General features: G+C 35.1%; 1 protein-coding gene across 10 annotated transcripts in view; it reads right to left on the minus strand.

Moving 5' to 3' along the window:
* BCAS3 (BCAS3 microtubule associated cell migration factor) overlaps positions 1-20,072 on the minus strand; it is a 664,948-nt gene that overhangs the window by 475,597 nt on the left and 169,279 nt on the right. For all 10 annotated transcript variants that reach the window (XM_032279300.1, XM_032279309.1, XM_032279301.1 and 7 more), the window contains exons 8-10: positions 15,396-15,503; positions 12,139-12,215; positions 2,944-3,020 (exon numbers count right to left, since the gene is read on the minus strand). In XM_032279300.1, coding sequence (XP_032135191.1) covers positions 2,944-3,020; positions 12,139-12,215; positions 15,396-15,503 — 262 coding nt within the window. The remainder of the gene's footprint in view (positions 1-2,943; positions 3,021-12,138; positions 12,216-15,395; positions 15,504-20,072) is intronic.

The raw sequence follows: 20,072 nt of genomic DNA on the forward strand, positions 1-20,072 counted from the left end.
AATGGCTATTCTTAAAAAATCAGAAACAGATATTCTATTGAATATGTAAAATATGCATGAATATTTAGAAAAGGGGATCCTTATACACTGTTGGTTGAAATGTAAATTAGTTCAATCTCTATGGAAAACAGTTTGGAGATTTCTCAAAGAACTAAAAATAGAACTACCATGCCACTCAGCAATCCCACCACTGGGTATCTAAAGGAAAAGAAATCATTTTAAAAAGGACCTGTACTTGTATGTTCATTGCAGTGCTAGTCACAATAGCAAAGTCATGGAACCAAACTAAGTGTCTATCAACAGTTGACTGAATAAAGAAAATATGGATATACACACCATGGAATACTATGCAGCCACTGAAAGAATGAAATTGTCCTTTGTGGCAACATGCATGGAGCTGGAGGCCATTATCCTAAGGGAACTAACTCAGAAACATAAAATCAAAAATAGCATGTTCTAACTTATAAATGAGAGCTAAACAATGGGTGCATATGATGATGAAAATGGAAATAATAAGACAGTGGGGACTCCAAAAGGGGGAGGGTGGGAGGCAGCTGATGGTTGAAAAATCACTTACTGGGTACAATGTTGAATATCTGGGTGATAGATATATTAGAAGCCCAATCACCACCCTTACACAATATACCTATGTAATGAACATGCACATGTTCCCCATGAATCTTAAAAGAAAACAAAACCAAAAAAAGATATATTGCTTCTCAAGATTTTATAGTCAAAGAACATTTTCACTGAAGGAGATTGTTACCCCAAAATTCAATTCAATTTTATAATTCCATACTCAGCCCCAAAGCTATAACAATTAGAAACTAATAAATGCTAGCTCTTATGAAAATACTATGTGGCCAGGCACAAAGGCTCACACCTGTAATCCTAAAACACTGGGAGGCTGAGGCAGGCGGATCACAAGGTCAAAAGATCAAGACCATCCTGACCAACATGGTGAAACCCCGTCTCTACTAAAACAATACAAAAATTAGCTGGGTGTGTGGGCACATGCCTGTAGTCCCAGCTACTCGGGAGGCTGAGGCAGGAGAATCACTTGAACCTGGGAGATGGAGGTTTCAGTAAGCTGAGATCATGCCACTGCACTCCAGCCTGGCAGCAACAGAGCAAGACTCCATCTCAAAAAAAAAAAAGAAAGAAAGAAGGAAAAAAGAAAATTCTATGTAAGGACATTTATCTAGAAATATTTTCAAGATGAAGGTACATTTGATTCACAAACTCCTTGTGAAGGCCACTACGTTGTCTGGTCTCTGTACATGACACCAGATATTAACACGTGTTCCTGAAGAGGGAAAACAATTGGTGTCTATTCAGGCTATGCATCTATGAAGGGAGTTCTTTCCCCTCAAAGACAATATGTAACTATTCACATATTATCTCCACTTTCAAATGGGCAGTTCCCCACATGTAAGAACAGATCCACAAGACCCAAGGGACAATTTATACATCTTTGTCTTGGGTGTCTCCAGCACTCAAGGGAAATGCTTTACAGACATAAACGTTAGAAGATACCATTGTGTCACTGCACTTACTTGTATTCCTCCAGTCTTGTTAGAAAAAAGTAATTTGAAAGAGCTATTTTTACAAGATATACCAGAAAATCAAGAGAAAGGACAGGATGGAATATAAACACAGAATTCAGTAAGATGTAACATATCTAGTAGTTGCAGACAGACTCATGATTAAGATCTCAAAGTATTTATCCAGAAAAATAATTTTCTTCAGTAGTTTCTTGGTTTTTGCACATTCCAGAGGCTAGAGATCTAGTAGCCCTGTGGCTTTATCAAATAATTACTTTACTTACCACATCCTAACTTTGTCAAGAACTGAACTATTTCATACTAATTTATATGAATCCCAAGATACACTCATTAACTATGCAACCAGCAAAAATATAACCAAAGATAGTAGTCTTCTTTGAAATCTGTAATATGTTTTAGATTTCATTCTACATTCACATGCAGGGTAATTAAATTAAAAGAATTTTATCTTTCTTTTTGAAGACTCAAATTTACCTTTTCCCTTGAATTTGACATAAATAAAATTCGTAGTATATAAATACAATATCTTCACTTAATACGATGACCTTAATAAATAAATTGATAAATAATTGAAAAAGGCAACAGAAGGTGAACATATATGATGTAATTATTAAAACAAATGGCTGGGGCCAGGAGTGGTAACTCACACCTGTAATCCCAGCACTTTGAGAGGCTGAGGTGAGTGGATCACAAGGTCAAGAGATCAAGACCATCCTGGCCAACATGGTGAAACCCCATCTCTACTAAAAATATAAAAATTAGCCAAGCATGGCGGCATATGCCTGTAGTCCCGGCTACTCGGGAGGCTGAGGCAGGAGAATCACTTGAACCCAGAAGGCGGAGGTTGCAGTGAGCCAAGACAGTGCCACTGTACTCCAGACTAATGACAGAGCGAGATTCCGAATCAAAAAAAAAAAAAAAAAAAAAGGTTGAACCCTTGTTTAGATCTAGTTGTTAGCATATGGTTAATGTCAATTAAATTATTCTATACCCATGCTTCTAATCTACCAATGAAGATAGAAGTTACCTCTGTCTCCTGATTTCTAAAAAGTCAGAAACTACTTTCCTTAATATCACTACTGGGGTAATCTCAATGCTGCGCTCTAGTATTAATTAACAGGATAAAGTTCTCTCTATAAAACCAAGCTTAAAAAATTAAGGTTCTACAGAGTCTGGACTTAATGACAACTGTCAAATATTTATGAATCCTTAAAAGAATTCAATTATTAGTTGCACAATTAAAACCAAACCAAAGCAAATGAACTAGTAAGTTAAACATCTATTATTGGTAATCACCTATGGAGCATAGGTATTTATTATGGAAAGTACTTCAACACTTACTTCATTACAAATAATCCAAACACAGGCCACATCTTACCTTGTTTTCTGCATAAGCAAGCCAGCGGCTCCCAAGAGCAATAGGATTCATGTTTGGCCCTGGACATGGATAGCAGCCTGAAAAATTTCAAATGGCACTATTGAGAAATTTCTTAATAACTTTTCTACTGGTACATCATATGTCGATGCCAGAAAAATAGAAAAATCACATGCTTATATGTTTTCAAGTCTCGCATAAAATTCCCATAATACTCGTCATTATTTTGATAGTAAATAAGCTTCATTTTTTTCCTCCTCTGTTTCGTTTCTTTGGATTTTTAACTATGTCCCAATAAGAAACAAATCTGGAAAGAACTGGTCATCACTTTTGGCAAACACTGGGCATTTTATACAGTTATTCCTAAACAAGAGAATGAAGCTAAGAGGGGCCATTTTAAGTCTAACATTCATAAATCAAGGAAGGATTTTGGGAGAGGAGAGACGGAGGATATGATGGGTTCAGGAATGTAAGGGCAAAAGATAAATAAGACTATCAGACATGATACTGTGATGGGGAGAAAAAAGTATTTAACCACATTGAGGCCAATGAGGACAAGTAACTCTGAACAGCTGCCTCCACAGAAAGATGATGGGGAACTGCATAATCTTTTGTATTTATATTTCACTCAATATCATTCTTCTTGCTTCCAGTTTTAGACAATAAAAACAGTTAATTGTTCTACGACATATATTTACCACTTATTTTCTATCTTCCTCCAGCTTGATTAGAAGGATATGTAAATTGAAGAATTTGTCTGTTTTCTTCACCGCTCAATCTCCCCTACACGCCACTCGACAGTCATTCTGACCATGGTCCTGTTGCTGTGCTCAAAAGCACTAAAGAAGCATACCTTACTGTTGCTTCCAGTAAACAGCCATTTTCAGCTCGGCTCCCTAAATTGCCATCTATTCTGAATCATCATCTTAAAAAGAAAATAATAAACTTATAGAAGAGACAGACTCCAAAAGAAAGTCTACATAAATAAAAGCTTTCTCATTTTATTGCTCACTTTTTAAAAAACTGCTCATTTATGCTACTGTTTGAAGGAGTATGTTTGCATTGCTTTGGGTTTCTGGAAAACAGACCTCAGGTTAACTGTAATATTACTATTATCTACTGAATGCATATTATATAAACGTATATAGAATAAAAATACACTAAAAATTATACAAAGGCAACATACTCTACTATAAATTGTGTAGTATTTACACAATAAATTACTCGAGTAAATTAATCTTATTCATGAAAAATATACTTTTATACATGAGTCTGTATAATATATTCCTTAAAAATTTTAGAGCTGGAGAAATGAAAATAAATATCATCAAAAAAGTTTTCCTCCTTTTAAAACTTGTCATGAAAACAGAACCAAGTACCTGTGAACTGCAGTGTCACATTAGACACAGCTCATCCCGAATTAGCTTTAAAACTAAATAATCTGACTCTCAATCAATTCTGATAACCACTTTAACCTCACACATATAAAAGGATCCTAAGAGAAAATGCAGTTTACAATTCTTCATTTCATCTTTTGAGTCCATATTTTTAGAGTTCAGTGGACCTCAAGAATTACATTGTATTTTAATGAAAGCAACTGTTTTCCTGCTTACCAAAAGAATGCTTTAGAGCTAGAATCAGCAGAACATAAGTCACTCAGCACTATCCCAACCTTACAAGCATGACTCCTTGAAAGATTAACCTTTGCCTCTAGGTAAACTCTGAAAACAAGTAGTTGGGCAGACATGAATCTCTATAATACTAGGCCTAATTCTAACACATTTACAATGTTTTTGAACAAAGAAAGAGAGAACTGGATGGTAAAAGAACTCATTTCCCAATTTTAATGAAGGTAAAAAATTTTTAGAAGCACACTGTATTTTTCCATTACTAAAAAAGTAATTAAGAAGGCACACAAGCATGACGTAATTTTAGATGGTATCCTCCCAGAAAGTGTTCCTAATGGAGAGGTGACCTGAACTTGTTTCAAAAAACAAAAAACTGAACTACTCTCTGTGACACTTTGCCTTATTTTTCCTGGCAAGGACAAAGTAAAAATTTCAGCCCTTTAAATTTAAAAAAAAAAAAAGGTATTTACATTTATAGTCAACTGATTTTCAACAAGAATTCCAAGACAAGTCAAAGGTTAAAGAAGTCTTTTTAACAATTGGTGCTGGGTCTACTGGATATCCAAATGCAAAGGCATCTGGATGGGGATGAAGCTGGACCTCTATCTTAATCACATAGAAAAATGGATCAAAGGCTTAAATATAAAAGTTAAATAATTAAATCCTTAGAACAAAATATTGTAAATTTTCATGACCGTGGATTAGGCAATGATTTCTTATATATGACAACAGAAAAATTGGACTTTATCAAAACAAATGCAAACTTAACATGCTTTAAAGGACACCATCAAGAAAGTGAAAAGACAACCTAAAGAATGAGGAAACATTTTTTGCAAAAAATGTATCTGATAAGTGACTTATATCTACAATATAAAATAACTATTACCATTCAACATTGAAAAGTCAAATAATTCAATTTAAAAATGGACAAAGATATACAAATGGCAAATAAGCACATTAAAAATGGTCAGTGCCCACCAGGCACAGTGGCTCACACCTGTAATCCCAGCACTTTGGGAGGCCAAAGTGGGTGGCTGACAAGGTCAGGAGATTGAGACCATCCTGGCTAACATAGTGAAACCCCATCTCTACTAAAAATACAAAAAAATTAGATGGGCATGGTGGCACACACCTGTAGTCTGAGTCTCAGCTACTCAGGAGGCTGAGGCAGGAAAATTGCTTGAACCCAGGAGGTGGAGGCTGCAGTGAGCTGAGATTGTGCCCCTGCACGCCAGCCTGGGCAACAGAGGAGACTTCATCTCAGAAAAAAAAAATGGTCGCTGCCGGCCAGGCGCAGTGTCTCGCGCCTGTAATCCCAACACTTTGGTAGACCAAGGTAGGCGGATCATGAGGTCAGGAGTCCGAGATCAGCCTAACATAGTGAAACCCTGTCTCTACTAAAAATACAAAAATTAGCTGGGAGTGGTGGCACGCAGTTGTAATCCCAGCTACTCAGGCAGAAGAATCACCTGAATCTGGGAGGCAGAGGTTGCAGTAAGCTGAGATTGCCCCAGCCTGGGTGAAGAGCAAGACTCCATCTCAAAAAAAAAGTCAGTGTCATTAGCCATCAAAGAAATTCAAATCAAAATTACAAAAACTTATAGCCAAATGACCATACCCAAGAGAACATATAATGTTCACCAAAAAACTTGCACACTAGTGTTCATACAAGCATTATCTACAACAGCCTAAAAGTAGAAACCAACCAAATATCTATCAACTAATGATCAGATAAAATGTGGCATATATATGCAATGAAATATAGGAAAAGAAAGGAAAACCTGATAGATACTGGACGGTGGAGAAACACTGATTATCAGTGAAAGACACTAGTCATGAAAGACCACATATTGTATGATGTCCAAAAAAGATTATGAACATCTTCCCCAGAAAAACATACAAGCACATAAAATATTAAATATCATTTCAGAGATTTGTTTAACCATCACACAGCTGATTAATGACCCTCTTAAGGTTTTATGAGCTTTGAGTTTAAAACTCCTATTTTATTGTTGGTTTATTTTTCATGTATATGAAGCATACCATGAATTTCAGAGTACTGCCATTCTAAGACTCAGTGGGTGAGAATTGTGCGCAGAGAATAAGTCACACGTTAGTTCACTGCACACATATTCCTTGAGTGTCCACTATGTATCCTGCACCAGCACGTGCCCTGAAAACATCATAGTGACCTTGTCCATGTTATGCGGAACCCAGAAAAACAAAGATAGGTTTAACTTTTAATGTAAGCTGAACTTAGAACTCAGACTAACCTAGTGCTGAATTCTCATAAATATCACAAACTTGTTTCTTCACATAAAAGCAAAGCTCCTCTTTCAAAAATTAAAGATAATTTTGCATTTTAAAGTAAAATTTGCATTTCCATTTGTTCTATTTATTATTCATCATTAATATAAAAGAACACACTAAAACCAAGAAATAACACAAAGATTGTAAGAAATAATTTTTCCTCTTCCAAGTAAATACAGAGGCCAATGGAACAAGATTGCCTACTGTATACTCCTTTGATCTCTCAGGAGACTTCATATCTACCTTTCAATTTAAGGATACTGAAAATGACTGCTAATGACATCTATCAGTCTTTGTCTTTTGTTTTCCTAATCATACCTGGTTTTGGATTTCCACATCAGACAGCTGCTCAAGGCGACTTTTTCTTTATATTGAAATACAAAGGTGTCTCCTTTCTCATCATATTGGATGTGTTCCATTAACAGTCCTCTATCAGCTCTCTTTACCTGTTCCCTCCACACTTTGGCACAAATTCCCATGATGCTTGATCTGATGGACACAGCTGTCTCTACTTATTTTACAGTCCTTTCATTGTATTCGTATATAACCAATGCACTAAGAAGGTAGTATGCAAAAGCTTTTCAAACTATTTTAGAAGATAACTGCTTGCATGATCAAAACAACACCCTCATTAAGTAGAAATCTTGTCACTCGACATGGGCTATGGTCCTACTTTAAGAACTAGGTACCAATCAATGGAGAAAAACTATGTGCTACAGGCAAATGAACTACCACAGATGCTATCTCAGTATGCCCTGTCCCACTCGCTCCCTATATCCCAATAATCTGTCCTCCAATCTCTGTATCCTATACCTTTCAGTCTAATGGGCAAAACCAGCTTACAAGCATGGGATTAACCTGACAAAAGTTTCGGTCTGTATAAAGGAACAGGGAGAAGATGGAGAAACTGGAGGAAAATAAGATTCTTTCAAGTTTGAAGTGACACCCTTTGTTCCTTAATTTCAAAAATCCAGTCATGGTGAATTTTGTTCGAAATATTGATATAAATCACTTTAGAAGAAGCTGTAATTTCAAAGAAAAGCAGCCAAGTTCTTTCATTCAAATATTTGCAGAATATAATCAATCTTACCAACTTAAAATCATATATCAGATACATAAATTTGACCCCAAGACTTTTCAAGTAAAATAATTTGTAACTAAGAATGACATATTTCCTAATGGAAGTATGAAATAAAATACATTACTACTATTGGTAAGGGTATCTGTAGATGAACAGGTAAAGGAGACCTGTAGTGAAATGCTACATCAAATTGTATCCAGAGTATAAAGAAAGAAATCACAAACATATGCTGCTGTTGCTTTCTGAATTTTTTCATATTAAGTATGTATTGAAATATAATATACATGTAAAATTACCCAAATCAACAAAGTGAACACATATTGAACACATACCAACCAAACAAAAAAAAGACATTATAGGCTCCCCAAAGCACCCTCTTATACTCCTTCCCTTTCAATCACTATTCTTCCCAAGGATATGCACTATCCTACTTTCTGACAACCATGTTAAAATTAAGAACATCTTCCCTAAAAGACCTTACTGGCTGGGCATGGTGGCTCATGCCTGTAATTCTAGCACTTTGGAAGGCCAAGGCAGATGGATCACCTGAGCTCAGGATTTCTAGACCAGCCTGGTCAACATGGTAAAACCCCATCTCTACTAAAAATACAAAAATTAGCCAGGCGTAGTGGAGCATGCCTGTAATCCCAGCTACTTAGGAAGCTGAGACAGGAGAATTGCTTGAGCCCAGGAGGCAGAGGCTGCAGTGAGCCAAGATCATGCCACTGCACTCCAGACTGGGCAAAAGAATAAGATTCCATCTCAAAAAATAAATAAATAAATAAATAAATAAAAGACATTACTGGGCTTATATACATAGTTTGTTACACTTATTTCCAACATTTATTCCCAAAAATGACAGAATGTACTTTGATTTACTACTCTTTTTTCAACATTTTAACCATTAAGTAACACCCATTTCAGATTTTATGAAATCCACACTGAATAGATTTTAAGGAATCCCCAACCCATGAGAGCCGTTATACAAACATTACTATGAGAGAATAAGTGATGGGTCAGGAATTACTGAATATTCATCACTGTGGACCTCCAGCCACTTGACCAGGACTTAATTAAAAGCTGCATGCCACTTTTAAAGTACCTTTCTATGGTACCAGAAACACTGCTGACCCCTCTAGATTTCTTCCTGTTGTGAAGATTCACAGGATACAAGAAAGACAAATGCTTTTAACAAAGCTTGTTTCCTCTATTCAGTGGTCCAGTAATTCAGGGGGATGTATACAGGAATACATGGCAAAGATGTCCCAAAAAGATATTAAGGAAAAAGGAAAGCCCAAAATTCAAAACAGAGTGCTAACAACTCAGTCTGCTGTTCACTTTTATCAAATTTGACTTATATTTTGTGCTTACTAAAAGTTTGCGAAATAGAAGATCTCATTTTCAAAGAGGAAATCCTTTAGATGGACAGGAAAGGTACTCAAGAGCTGATGCCTATAAAGACATAATTTTCTAACAAACTCATTCTTTACAAAATTTCTGTATTTACCCCAATGTGATTTGTAAGAGAAAAATTTCATTCATATATGCATATATATGTGTGTGTGTGTGTATATATATTCATTGCTTAAAATATTCACCAAACACTTTTAATTTGCAACTCAGACCTATAAAGATCTGTACTAATCCTACATAAATAATTTTCTTCCTCATCTGATAACTGTTGACAGAGTAGCACTACGTTTTCAGATATACTATTAACACAAACATTTTTGTTACCTAAGCGTTCTGAAAAAGAACTACTTGTGCTTTGAAACCAGAACCCCTAATTTTGATGAATGTATTCACCTTAAGTGAATTGGGTTTATTATGAAAAGAACAACAAAAAGTATCATTAATATTTTTATGTTGGCAAGAACATAACAGACACATACGCCTTGCATGATATAACCTTATATCATCAATCCAAAACAAACTGAGTACTCTTCCCCCAATGAGATTACTGTCTAGTGGCAAACAGATACAAAATGTATACAAGACAGAATGTAAGTGCCTTAAAAGACACAGAGATTACATACTACAAAAGCATTCCCAAAGGGTGTTAGGTAACAAATGAAGTCTGTTATCAAATAAACACGGGAAATAAAGAAACATATTAAATAAATTTAAAAAGACAAAATAGTAATCACCATTGCCAGTCTCAAGAGAAGGTAGCATTTCCTAAGCATATTTGACCAGGGCATCCTGATTTGCATAGTATGTTGAAAATCTAATAATGTTCTGCAGACAGAGAGTGGGAATTGTTATCTTTAGGAGATTTAAAAAGAGAAGTTACTGTAAGCTAAGGGGCTCAAGAAAGACTTCATGTAAGAATTACTATCTACACTGGGCCCAGAAAGATATATAGGATTAAAACATCGTAAGAGGGGGTATTAGTGAAAAGTTCATTCCAGTCAAGAAGACAAAGGAAAAATGTATCTCCAACAAAATGAGAATAATGAGTGGTTCAAATTAAATATGACATAAGAAGCATCGAAATTGAGTTGTAGAAAAGATTTAGCAAGGATGCTCATAAAGTAGGTTTTGGTGCACCAAAAACTTTGGGAGTTTCATTGGTAGTAAATGGACAAGATAACCATATATCTGTGTTCACTTTGGACTTTACATATGTTGATCAGAGTTAAGTCCAGTGGCAACTACGCAAATCAAAAGACTGCAGTTTGGATGATAATTATATAATCACTTGGTAATTTTTCTAAGTTCTCATCTTTCAGATGTCCATAATAAATATGTACAAATTAAATTCTATAATGTCTGCAATAGGCTTCAAAATAATTCAGAAAGGGGTATAAATGAAAATGATTGTCCATTATTTGATAGCTGTTGAAACTAGATAATAAATGCATGGGTGTTTTTAATATGACTTTTCTAGTTATATACATGTATGTGTTTCCCCAAATAAAAAGTTATTGTATATGGTCTTTACAGGAAAATAAATGGCATATCTGTGGCACTAAAAATGTAATTAAGATACAATATTTTTGCCATAGCACATGTTTACATAATAAGCCAAATTACTGAATATTGAAGACATTTATATATTTAAAATACATTTAACCACTTTAAGATGGCTAAAAATATACTTTTTCCTTCCAGAACTTTTAATTTCAAATAGCAATAAAAACTAAGAAGAATACATCCTCTATTCTCTCTTCCGCTTAAAACTTTGTTTTCACTCTTATCTCCGTCACATATGTTTTGAGAAGTTATAGTAAAATTGGTAATATGAAATTGCTAAATTGCTTTCTTTGAAAATATGCCAACCTCTATACTGATTCTGTCCATGTATTTTTTCCAAGGCTTTATATATTTACATTTTGTTTCATCATACAGAAAATCTGTACGTTGGCCCAAATGAGGACTTGCCACAAATTCTATTACAAAATCTCAAACAGCCAAAACTCCCACTGAAAAGCTGCAAATACTCTCAAATTACAAACACAAACAAAATTTTTAAAGGAAATTCTCCTTACAGTCTTATAGGTACATTTTTCCTTTGTCTTCTTGACTGGAATGGCCTTTTCACTAATACCCCTTTCTCCTTATGATGTTTAAATCCTATATATCTTTCTTGGCCCACTGTAGATAGTAATTCTTCACATGAAGTCTTCTTGACCCCCTTAGCTTACAGCAACTTCTCCTTTTAAATCTCCTAAAGATAACATTTCCCACTGTTTAAACTAAAATATGTTTATTTAACAGTATTGAAGGTTTTAAAACATTCTTTTAAAATGTAAGTCCATACTTGAAAAATATGTATTTTTTTTCACCTTTTGGTTAAATGACAGATACTCATGTTAGTAGAAACAAATTTTGCTCATATGTAAAGGTAAAATGTACAAGATAAAAGTATGGTATGTTAAGCAATTTAACAACTGCTTTGAAAGCATGAAATAGCTACATGAAACTAAATCACAATTTCTCAAGGAGAGTATGTAAGGAGAAAGGTAACCTACAACAAAGCTATGAAGAAAATGTGTTAGAAAGTTGAAAATATATATCATACAATTATATTACTCAATGAGGACATCCACAGAATCACAATTACCAAAACTGAAAACATTAAATACTGTTGAGATATTTACAGTTAGTTTTCTGATTGTGTCAAGTAAGTTGTATAAACCCAAATGCATATCAAGGGGAAAAAAATTTGGTACATACTTGTGACAAAGAATTTCTTTGTGAAAGTACAGCTATCAAAGGCAGCAATTTTCTCCTGCAAGACTACGACAAGAATCCTAAAATTAGAAGTAAAAAAAAAATACAGAAAGAAAAAAAGTGAATGTGAAATTCAATAAGTGGAATCAGAAATGCATTATATCATCTAGATGAAAACAAATGCCTATTAATGCAATTTGAAAATTAAGCATTTCCTATAATATTTAGGCTAGGAATTTCTGCCTCTTAAAATGTAAAAATATAAACCAAAAAGAATCCTATATATAAGTAAGACAGAGATGAGTAGAAGACAAGTCATGAAAGAAAAAACTACCACCTCAAAAAATGTTTGTCTTTTAATGAAGTTTTGTTTTGGCCAGGTGTAGTGGCTCATGCCTATAATCCCAACATTCCTGGAGGCTGAGGCAGGAGGATCACTTGAGACCAGGAGGTCAAGACCAGCCTGGGCAACATAGGAAGACCCTGTCTCTATAAAAAATAAAAATAAAATAAATTAGCCAGATGTGGTGGTATGAGCCTGTAGTCCTAGCTACTCAGGAGGCTGAAGCAGGAGGATCACTTGAGCCCGGGAGGTCAAGACTGCAGGAAGCTATGATTGTACCACTGCACTCTAGCCTGGGCAAGATCTCGTCTCTAAAAATATATATGCATAAAGTTTTGTTTTCATTTATTTTTGAATTGAGTAAATCTACATTAAGAATGGATAACATTAAGCACAGCACAGTGTTGCATGAGTGTGATCCCAGCTACTCAGGAGGCTGAGGCAGGAGGATCACTTGAGCCCAGGAGATTGAGACCAGCCTGGGCAACATAGTGAGGTGTTGTCTCGAAAAGAAATGGAAAAAAAAAAGGATAAAAAAGATAGTAAATTGTTGGCTATCTACTAAAAGTGTTTCCCAGTGATGTTTTAGTCATGGTATTAAACATAAAATGGATTTATGTAACCTATCACTTTAAGTCTAAATGACTGATACATATAAATCTAAGACAACTGCTACTCAGTGTAAACAGGTCATTTCTGATGACTCAATATAGTAAAATTCACTAAGAATCTGTAAAAGCAGTATTTTTCCCAATGCCCAAGATTTATAAATAATCAGAAAATAATTTAGTTATAAACACATTATTAAAGCAAAATTTCTAAAATATATCCAAAACCACTACTTTATGTTGTGTTGTTCCTTTCAGGACATTAATATAAATAGCCAAGCTTAATATTTACTTCAAAAAATCAAATAAAGATGATAATTGTTAATAAATATTTAACAAACTAATAGCTTATTTTTCCAACTTGGAGGCTGGTAAATCTGGGCAACAGATGCTAATATGAGTAAGAAAAAAACAAAAAAATGTGTTATTTAATATGCGTGCTTTGTTAATTTTGTTCATTTTTTTTTTAATTGTACTTTAGGTTCTGGGGTACACGTGTAGATCATGCAGGGCTGTTGCACAGGTACTTACATGGCAAGGTGGTTTGCTGCCTCCATCCCTCCATCACCTATATCTGGCATTTCTCCCCATGTTATCCCTCCCCAACCTCCCTATCACACACTGTCCCTCCCCTAGTCCTGCCCCAACAGACCCCAGTGTGTGATGCTCCCCTCCCTGTGTCCATGTGTTCTCATTGTTCAACACCTGCCTATGAGTGAGAACATGTGGTGTTTGATTTTTTTGTTCTTGTGTCAGTTTGCTGAGAATGATGGTTTCCAGATTCATCCATGTCCCTACAAAGGACACGAACTCATCATTTTTTATGGCTGTGTAGTATTCCATGGTGTATATGTGCAACATTTTCCTTGTCCAGTCTGTCATTAATGGGCATTTGGGTTGGTTCCAGGTCTTTGCTATTGTAAACAGTGTTGCAATGAACATGCGTGTGCATGTAACTTTATGACAGAACGATTTGTAATCCTTTGGGAATGTACCCAGTAATGGGATTGCTGGGTCAAATGGAATTTCTATTTCTAGAGCCTTTAGGAACTGCCACTCCCAGGAGTGTAAATTAGCTCAACCACTGTGGAAGATACTGTGGCAATTTTGTTCATTTTTAAAAACAGAACAATTTAATTTACTGATGCAGAATAATTCTAATGAGTGACTACTGTTAAATCCTTGTGATTTTTTTTTCTAGCTGGGCCTGTTAAAACCTTTTCTAGGCCGGGCGTGGTGGCTCACGCCTGTAATCCCAACACTTTGGGAGGCCAAGGTGGGAAGATTTAGATGAGGTATCTAAGGGCTAAAGATCAAGACATTTACCATCCTAGGGCTTCAGTTTGCTCAAATGGAAAAGGAAAGTGCTAAGTGATAGAAGAGTCTTAAGGTTCCTTTCTCCTCTAATGTTCTGTGATTAATTTGTCATTAGCACTAGAAGTCAGATAGAAGTTCAAGATAGATTTGAATATTTTCCCACCAACTAAATGAAATAAACGTTAAGGATAAAAATCAGCCTAGTCCCTATTTTAGTGCCATTGTGAAGTATGAAGGAATAAAAAATATTTTAAATCATTTTTTATAGTTCAGGAACATGATTTTCAAAAGTTTTGGTGGGTTCGTAAAGCAAAATTACATTTCACATCATAAATCAGCATATACATCATACATATAAAAAGCTGTATTAGGCCGGGCGCGATGGCTCACGCCTGTAATCCCAGCACTTTGGGAGGCCGAGGCGGATGGATCATGAGGTCAAGAGATTGAGACCATCCTGGTCAACATGGTGAAACCCCGTCTCTACTAAAAATACAAAAAATCAGCTGGGCATGGTGGCGCATGCCTGTAATCCCAGCTACTCAGGAGGCTGAGGCAGGAGAATTGTCTGAACCCAGGACGCGGAGGTTGCGGTGAGCCAAGATTGCGCCATTGCACTCCAGCCTGGGTAACAAGAGTGAAACTCCGTCTCAAAAAAAAAAAAAAAAAAAAATTGTATTAAAAGATTTCTCAAAACAATACTTAACTGTTTTAAGTTTGCTCTGATACTTTCTATTTATTTCCATTTTGTTTTACAAATGCTCATTGTAACTCACTAAACTGAATTCACAGTCCCCTAATGGATCAAGACTACAAGTCTGAATACAATCATCAAGAAATCGTAGTGCTATTCCACTGAACAGAATTCAGAAGGTGTTTCCTTGAGATTTTTAAAAATAAATCTAAGTTAGTCATTGAAATTGGTAAAGTTCTCCATGCCAAGGAGAGCATGTTTCTTATTTTATACGAGAAACATATGAAAAAATCCTTACCGTTTATTGCAATGAAGATCATAAATAGGTGTCTTAAACTGAATGGACTTGACCATCTCCCCAGTACGAAGTGAATACAGATCCACACAACAGTATGGTGGGCTTGTGCTAAAAAAGAAAAATGCCATTATTTTTTAAAAGAAGACCAATAATCTCTACATTTTCTTATTAACGTAATATTTGAACCTCTGATTAACAAGATATTAGTAAACTGATTCACAACTTACCCCAAAAATGATCATAATATATCCTTTATATTATGTCAACTTAGGAATGCAAAATTTGGCAAAGAAAAAATATCACCCACCAAATTAGTACTACACGGAAGAAAAATTATGTGATTAGGCCAGGCGAGATCACTCATGCCTACAATTGCAGCAGTTTGGGAGGTCGAGGTGGGCGGATCACAAGGTCAGGAGTTCTAGACCAGCCTGGCCAACATGGTGGAACCCTGTCTCTACTTAAAAAAATACAAAAATTAGCCAGGTGTGGTGGTGCATGCCTATAATCCTGTCTACTGTGAGGCTGAGGCAGGAGAATCACTTGAACCCAGGAGGTGGAGGTTGCAGTCAGCCAAGATCACGCCACTACACTCCAGCCTGGACAACAGAGCAAGACTCCATCTCAAAAAAAAAATAATAATAAATAAGAAAAATGGTATGATTACACCAATAAATATAGAAAATAATCTGATAAACTTCCAAGTCTATTCATAAGAAACATTTCCTTAAAATGATAAAGGGTACCAACCTTAAAACTAACAAAAGTTGGCGAACACTCATAAAATATGAAAAAGTTTGACCCTAAAAGCAGGATGTAGAAAAAAACGCTCATTATCACAATTTCTATTCAACATCATATGGAAGGTCTTATGCATGTCAAGAAAAGTAATTACTAGAAGGAAGAAATAAATCTGTCATTATTTGCTAAAAACTTGATTGTGTAAAAGCCAAAAATACCAATCTGTATGTAGAAATATATGTCATCTGTGCATAAACACACACACAAACACAAACACACACACACAGAGCCATATTCACAATAAAGACAAACTGTTAGAATATATGGATTTATCAAGGCTACTAAAGTATAACATACAAACATCAGGTATATTTTAATAAATTGAGAACAATTAGTAAAATTTTAACCCTTGAATATTTTGGAACAAATCTAAGGAAACATTTGTAACATATGTACACAAGAAATAAAATGGTTTAAAAAAAATACCTATGTAAGCTGGGTGGCTCATCACTATAATCCCAGCACTTTGGGAGACGATGCAGGCAGATCACTTGAGGTCAGTAGTTTCAGACCAGCCTGGCCAACATGGTGACACCCTGTCTCTACTTAAAAATATAAAAATTAACTAGGTGTGGTGGCAAGCACCTGTAATTCCAGCTACTAGGCAGGCTGAAGCAGGAGAATTGCTTGAACCTAGGAGGTGGAGTTGCCATGAGCCAAGATTGTGCCACTGCACTCCAGCCTGTGAGACAGAGTGAAACTCTGTCTCAAAAAAAAAAAAAAAAAAAAAAAACTAAAAGTAAAAAACCTATGTAAAAGCAAATAACATGGCCTAAAAGACTCTCTAAATTGATAGTTTAAAACCTCAGCAAAAATATACCAGAAATGAGATCTCATTCTAGAACATATGTGGAAATGCATTCCATATGATTAAGACTTATTGCAAAGATATAATAAAGAAAAAACCGTGTTCTAGACACAGGGACAGACAAAGAAACCAATGTTTCCAATTTAAGAAAGTTTTAAAAGAGCAGCTAGTTAAATTCAATAAAAGGAAATAAAAAATAAGGAATAAATAAGGAATAAGGAAATAAAAATGCAACAAGAATTCGATAAAACGAGTAAGCAATGAGGAGAAATCACTAAAGCTAAAATTTTGTTTTTTTAAAGATAATAAAATCAATAACTCTAGTCAAAGTGTTAAAAAAAATTACAGAAGGAACAAATAAGTAATATAATTAAAAAATGGAATATTCTGATAACACAGACAAATTCCTTAAAATGTACAAACTGCCACAACCAATCTACACAGGACAATTTGAATAGCCCAGTATCTAAAAAGAAATTGAATTCAAAACTTCTTGTAAAGAAAATCCTCAAAAATGCCTTCATCTCTAAGCTCTATAGATTAATCAAACAAAAAATTATACCTATCACACACAAACTGTTTCATAAGGTAGAAGAGTCACTTTCCAACATATTTTATAAGGTCAGCAGCACACATCCAAAAACTAAATAAATATATTGCAAGAAAATAAAAGATATGCTTGTATATCTATATGTCTCATAAATATATGTCCAAAACTCCTTAAGAAAATATTAGCAAATAAAATTGAGCAATACAAAACCAGGTGAAGTTTATCGCAGGAATGCAAGGCTGGTTTACTACAGAATATCTATTAATGTAATTCACCATATTCACAGGAAAAGGGGAAAACCACTATGATTACTGTCACATTATAAAGATACAGATGTGGCATTTTTAGGAATAAAAATGCAACACGCTTTTCAAGAGAAAAACACTGAACAAACCATAATCAGAATTAGAACCTGATAAAATGCATTGATAAAAAAAATCGATAGATGTAAGAATAAACACCTTCCCCGTAAGGTCCAGAACAAGGCAAAATTTTCTGATCTTATCACTCCTATTCAACATTGTATAAGAAATGTTAGCCAGTGCAATAAGTACAGGCAAATAAATCTAGACCATCTGGATTGTAAAGGTAGAAATAAAGCCATCACAGATAACATTATCTATTTACAGATAACATTATCTACATAAAAAAATCCCAAAGAATCTCTTCAGAAAGCTGTTAGAATTTTACCAAGGTTGCAGAATTCAAGGTCTACATATAAAATCATGTTTGTATAGAAATGAACAATTTGAAACTGAAAGTATTATTTGCAATAGCAAATACAAAATATGAAATTTTATGAAATAGAAAATATGAAATAATTCTATGTTTATGTGTAACACAATACATGCAAGATTTGTACGCTAAAAACTATAAAATGCAGATAAAAGAAATCAAAGACCTACATAAATAATAGTAAATACCATGTTCTTGGATTGGGAGTTATATTCTTAAGATGGTAAGTCTCCCCAAACTGAACTACGTATTTGTTTTGTTTTGTTTTTTAATTATACTTTAAGGTCTGGGATACATGTGCAGAACGTGCAGGTTTGTTACACAGATATTCATGTGCCATGGTGGTTTGCTGTACCATCAACCCATCATCTACATTAGGTATTTCTCCTAATGCTATCCCTCTCCTAGTCCCCCACCCCCTGACAGGCCCCAGTGTGTGATGTCCCCCTCCCTGTGTCCATGTGTTCTCATTGTTCAACTCCCACTTATGAGTGAGAACATGCAGTGTTTGGTTTTCTGTTCCTGTGTTAGTTTGCTGAGAATGATGGTTTCCAGCTTCATCCATGTCCCTGCAAAGGACATGAACTCATCCTTTTTATGGCTGCGCAGTATTCCATGGTATATATGTACCACATTTTCTTTACCCAAGTTACCATTGATATGCATTTGTGTTGGTTCCAAGTCTTTGCTATTGTGAATAGTGCTGCAGCAAACATAAGTGTGCTTGTATCTTTATAGTAGAATGACTGATAATCCTTTGGGTATATACCCAGTAATGGGATTGTTGGGTAATCATAATCAAATCCTACCAGGCCTTTTTAAAGACAATGACAAGCCAACTTTAAAATCTTTTTGTAAATTAAGATAACATGATTATTACATATGAGCATGCCTAATTTACTGCACATCACTTTACTGTGCGTCACAGAAACTGCGTTTTTAATTAATTAATTTTTTTTTTTTGCAAATTGAAGGTGTGTGGGAACCCTGTGTCAAGCAAGTCTACGGAAGCAATTTTTGCAACACCACGTGCTCAGTTAGCGTCTCTCCATCACATTTTGGTAATTCTCACAATACTTCAAGCTCTTTCATTTATTATATCTGTTAGAATTATCTGTGATCAGTGATCTTTGATGTTACTATTGTAACTGTTTTGGGGCATCACAAAGTGCCCCCACAGAAGATGGCAAATTTAATCAATAAATGTGTATGTTCTGGAGTTGCCACCTACCCACTGTTCTCCTGTCTCTCTCCCTCTCCTCAGGCCTCCTTAATCACTGAGACACAGCAATATGGAAAGTAGACCAGTTAATAATCCTACAATAGACTATAAGTATTCATTTGAAATAAAGAGTTGCACATCTCTCATTTCAAATCAAAGGCTAGAAATGATTAAGCTTAGTAACGAAGACGTGCTGAAAGCTGATACAGGCAGAAAACCAGACCTCTTGCACCACATAAACAAGTCATGAACACAGAGGAAAAGTTCTTGAAGAGAATTAAAAGTGCTGCTCCAGTGAACACATGAATGAGAAGAAAATGAAACAGTCTTACTGCCGATATGGAGAAAGTTTTAGTGATTTAGATAGAAGGTTAAACTAAACACAACATTCTCTTAAGCCAAAGACTAATCCAGAGCAAGGCCCTAATGTTACCCATTGCCTAAATGACTTAGTTGGACTCCCACCCCATTTTTGTTGGCCAATGTAATGCCTATGTGACATGGCTAAATTCCTATTCAGCTTTAACTCCATTTATTTTTAGGAAACAGGACGTCTGTGGT

Source organism: Sapajus apella, unplaced genomic scaffold (genome assembly GCF_009761245.1).
Source record: "Sapajus apella isolate SASKATOON/1434 unplaced genomic scaffold, GSC_monkey_1.0 scaffold12, whole genome shotgun sequence".
Taxonomy (NCBI): Eukaryota; Metazoa; Chordata; class Mammalia; order Primates; family Cebidae; genus Sapajus; species Sapajus apella.